Source organism: Hermetia illucens, chromosome 3, assembly GCF_905115235.1.
Source record: "Hermetia illucens chromosome 3, iHerIll2.2.curated.20191125, whole genome shotgun sequence".
Lineage (NCBI taxonomy): Eukaryota > Metazoa > Arthropoda > Insecta > Diptera > Stratiomyidae > Hermetia > Hermetia illucens.
Window position 1 is genome coordinate 30,019,442 of NC_051851.1, and position 4,904 is coordinate 30,024,345.

The 4,904-nt window shown below is 40.2% G+C and overlaps 1 protein-coding gene across 2 annotated transcripts; it reads right to left on the reverse strand.

Moving 5' to 3' along the window:
* Positions 1-696: 696 nt before the first annotated feature.
* On the reverse strand, positions 697-1,982 carry LOC119651879 (mitochondrial 2-oxodicarboxylate carrier-like). 2 transcript variants are annotated; one of them, XM_038055695.1, is made up of 3 exons: positions 1,543-1,982; positions 1,204-1,407; positions 697-1,148 (listed from the first exon to the last, which is right to left on the reverse strand). In XM_038055695.1, the coding sequence occupies exons 1-3, from the start codon at positions 1,864-1,866 to the stop codon at positions 1,119-1,121; spliced, it is 558 nt and encodes a 185-aa protein (XP_037911623.1). In that variant the 5' UTR covers positions 1,867-1,982; the 3' UTR covers positions 697-1,118. The 2 variants fall into 2 exon arrangements, with proteins under 2 accessions (XP_037911623.1, XP_037911622.1); XM_038055694.1 differs by having other exon boundaries at positions 697-1,407.
* Positions 1,983-4,904: the final 2,922 nt, after the last annotated feature.

Sequence of the window (4,904 nt, forward strand, 5' to 3'; positions counted from 1 at the left end):
ATCAGGACTCAGTGTTTGGAAACCACTCAAGTTGCTGGACATTGATTTCATAAGTGAATTTAGAATTGCTGATTATAGCGAACCATGCAACATTCTACTGGCATGAATGCCTTCTTCAAACGAACAATAAATACGCTGAGCTATGTGATATGCCAGTTTCTGTATCTACATCTTTTTTTCATAGAGAGGACTGGCTCTTCCAGCTCTATCAGGACTCAGTGTTTGGAAACCACTCAAGTTGCTGGACATTGATTTCATAAGTGAATTTACGACGTTTCCACGTCTCCGCCGTAAGCATTAGTTCAAAACCGCATTCGCGCTTTCTACCGTCAAACTTAACGAGTACAATAGGAACTTTCCGTAAAAGGAAAAGGAGAACTCTCCAGAGCCCCATTATTTAACCTCTCTTAAGCCCAGCATATTCAGCTGAAGCGTACTGTACTGCAATTGTCATTATATTTTCCATCGGGAAGTGAATGGGTATGCTGCGGGATTTTTATGTAGAATTTCCTTCGGTTTGTTCGAGAACTACTGCTCACTTGATATGGTAATAGCAGCAACATTCTTACCCACACATCAGAGATCTTAGAGCTTCTCTACCCCCTGTTAATAAAGGAAATTTGGGTCCACCATCCTCTAAAGAAATTTTCACGAGCACTTCTCTTTAAGCTTTGTAAATATTGAGCATTCGTGACGTAATTAGCTGAAATTGACTTTTTATTCCCACATTTAAGCTATAGACCGTTACAATGTCTTAACATAAATTTCCATAAATTAAGCTGCAAATGGAAGTGTTTAACTTTTCCCTTGATCTAAACAGTTGACTGTTGTCTTTATTTTCTCCTTCAAAAAGCGAAAGCTATGCTCGAATATAACCATCAAAAGTACACCACTACAACCTGTTCTTAGAATTCTACCACCCATTCCTTTAAAGTATACTCGATAGCCTTCCTCTCTCCCAATCGTACGCAACGTCTGAAATAAACGTCGATATTTCACAATTCGTCTCCCATATGCGTCTTCCGGTTGAGGTCCTTGAATTTTGACCCTGGCAACAGCGACGGGATAAATTAATGCGGTGGATAAAGCACTTGCTGCAAAAGCCGTTGTTGCTTCCGCTATGAACTCAATGCCCTCCGATTTTTCTTCTGGCATTAAATCGTAAATACCATGGTAGAATCCAAAATAAATCATATTAAATACCGAATATTTAGTAGCGAGAGCATCTACGCCTTTGAAAAAGCCCCGAACTCCTTCTTTCCTTAATGTATTCCTTACAATACACCAAGCTGACGGCGACTTATGGACAACTTCAAAATTCAACTGTTGAGTAATCTTAACTACTTCGAAGGGGTTGACCACAACAGCTTCTGTTGCTCCAGCCATAAATCCAGAAGTCATATAAATCTGTATAGGTGTGTAAAATATAATACAAACCATAAAAGCTTGACTAAAATAGAAATACAAGAATTTCACATTCTTAACTAAAATTTTAAACAAATCAAATGGAAGAATTATATCCTTTATAAGATGACTACTTACTAAATAAGGAGCAGTCTCCCAAAAATCGTGGTAAAACAAGTAGTCTTTATATTTTTCGTACGAAAAGAACCTAAGGGTTTTCCTTGGTGTAGTAGTCATCAGAAGTGGCAAGAACCCCTTCCAATACGCCAGGAAACCTTCATTTTTGAAAATTTGGAAAAGGCATCTAACAGCTGATGGATTATTTGGTCTCCATTTCATCCTAGTTCGGACAGTGTCAAACGGATGCACGATTGCCAGCTCTAAGACGCCAGCCTGGCCACTCGCTGCGATTAGAACCAAGTCTTCCGTCCATCCCGAATAGCAATTAAGGGAGTTTTCCATTTGTCCACGAAATATAATTTACATGTAAAGAAAAATCCATTAAAAAAAAACTAAAAAAATTCTTATCTAGATATACGGGAAATTTGACAAATAATGACTTTTGATTGATTGTCATAAAATCTAAAAGGATATGCTAGACTGTATGATAAAAAACATAATTCTATGGAAAACGAAGTACATTTTATGTACTTTGTACTAGAGCACACTCGAAATAAAAAATATTAAATTTTTCAAGGGAAAAGCTCTGTATTCATATTTTATCAAAATTCCGATATCATATTCTTCATTCTAGAAACAATTCATATTACCTTTGCATTGATAAAATCGACATTCATTTGAAATTTGTACACAGTCACGCATAATACACAACAATCAAAGGTCAAAATGAGATGAAATCAAAAGACTTAGGCGCGAAACCTGATTTTTCTCAGTACTTGATACTTTCGTGGAATGTTAAGAATTCATTCGACTATCAGTCATTTTTATTCGGTCGCTCAACGCCCGTCAAACTTTATCCAGAGAGCATCTCCGCAACATTGGATCATTCACGCTCTCCTGCAGAACCGCATTCACAGCTTACACACAGGTGTGCCTCTTTCTATTTACCTGCGTCTGCATACTAGTCCGAGTAACATGAACGTTGTAGAAAACACAGCACGGCATAAGAGGGAGCCTGATGCATGGTAGATCTGACTACTTTAAATTTTCTTAGACGAACGAATAATATTTTTACTCTAATTTTAACCATACAGTGCTTTGTCTTTTTGTTAGGAAATTGAATAAGAATCTTAGACAGTGAAATTGGACACAATCGAAAATTTATAACCATTTATAACCACGAAAGAGAATTTGCTCTGTTTATGCAAACAACTAGTTCTCTAAATTACAAGGCTCATTGACGTATATAAAATAAAGGCAGATACCCCTTAGATATGAAGCTAGGGCGGCAATCCCTCTATCTGAGAAAGGATGACGAATGGATTGTCCAAGAAACCCATAAAACTTAACCCTTAAAAATGATAGAGCATTGAAGTTGCTTCTCTTGATTTCTTATTATTTCTCCTCCCGAATTTCATTTCATACAATGTCCTTAGAAACAAGATGATCGGGTCGAATAACAAGCCTCAGAAAAATGCTAGGGCGTCCACATCAGTCGACGCGCCAGGACGAGCCCGGACCTGTTGAGAAATGGAGAAGGGTCCTTGACGCATGGACGGCATCAGAACGTAAGTGAATTAGTCCGAATAAAACAAATACATGTCTGCATGCTAAATGTTGTCACCGTAACTGAAAAGACCGAGGAACTCGCAAGAGCCCTTCAGAAAAGGAGCATTGTTATCTGCGCTCTGCAAGAAACTCGATGGCCTGGTGTCAAAAGCCGCAACATTGAACGCGAACGCGGTAAAAATGGCTATAAACTTCTCTATTTTGATAGCCCACACACTCAATATAGTGTTGGCATTGCCATTTCAGAGGGTTTCCGTGATGCTATTAAAGAAGTCGAACGATTTGATGATCAGCGGATGATGCTCACCATTATATCAGCTGATCGTACTATTCACTTCTTCACCGCGTACGCACCACAGACAGGTCGACCTGATGCCGAGAAAGATGCCTTCTGGCAACTTCTCGATGAAAAGACTTGTCACGTGCTTGCTGACGATTATATAATCATTGCCGGCGACCTTAATGGTCATGTGGGTGAAAAGGTAGACGGTAGCAGGTGCTATGGGGAAAAGGGGTTCGGAGCGCGCAATGGGGGTGGCGAGCGTATAATCGATTTTGCGAACACCCCTGACCTTGTACTTATGAATACATGGTTCATCAAACGATTGTCACCAAGACTTGGTGATGCCCAGAGCTCAACTATTTCTTCAAAAGGAAACAAATCGCGTACAAGCGTTTTAGGGCCAGATCAAAAACTACAAATTTTCTCATTTCAGAGGAGGCTACACGATTATGGAACGAAGAGATGCCGTGAGATTTGAACCGACCTGACTCTAGCAAAGGATGTAAAGTATTTCTGAAAATACATGAAAGTTATCCGTTACGACCTTAGTGACAAATCTCGTGGCTGAGACCCAAGGTGAAACCTTGAATATCTTGAATTTCTGGCTGGGCAACTCTGCTCCTCATCGCCCTCCCTGCCAGACTACCTAAAATATCCCACCGTTTCTCAGCCTCTCTTGGAAGAAGAGTTAACGACTGTCCTGCTTAGGCACAAGAATGTCTCTGCCCCTGGTCCAGACAATATTACTTAGCAGTATATACACTGGTTAGCGCCGGAATCTGCTTTGTCGCAAGGTGTAAACCTCATCTGGTGCAACTTAAGTCCGCCTGAGGACTGGTCTATTATTAGAGTGGTTCCCATCCCCAAAACCCTTAAGGACCCAGAACTTTTGACTGGCTACCGCCCAATTTCCCTCATGAATGAGTCTTTTAAAATGGTTAATTCAATGATAAAGGTTGGTATCAATAAATTCATTGAAGAATACAAAATCCTCCCCGCAAACTGTTATGAATATTCTGCAGGTAAATCCACATTCTCTTTCATCAATGATGTCTTATTGCACATCTCGACCGAAGTGTTGGCTGTGGGGATTAATGTGAAAAATGCCTATGAGAAGATTAATCTGGCGACGCTAAGTGACACAATGTCAGCGTTCCTTTTTCCTGCTGATATTCTTCAATGGGTGATAATGTCCAATCCTGGTCTGGACTGTGCGCAAGTCGGTAGTGGCATTCCCCAACCCTTTTTGAAATCATCCCACCTTTGCTGTTATTTATTATACGGTTCCTTCCTAGTTTCTCTTCGGAAGTCCAAAGTCAACCCGGATAGATGAGCCCTCGTTCCTATGTAGAGATAGAGCCTTATTCACTATAAGACCCAAGGGGCGATAGTACACACCCCGCCTTACTTGATGCTGTCCTAAAGGCACTACACCTCACAGCGATATTTGCCAATATTGTCCAATAATGTCCAATGCTCTGTCCAAGCAGGAGTCGCGTATAGCGCAATAGATGCTAATTGTTCTGCA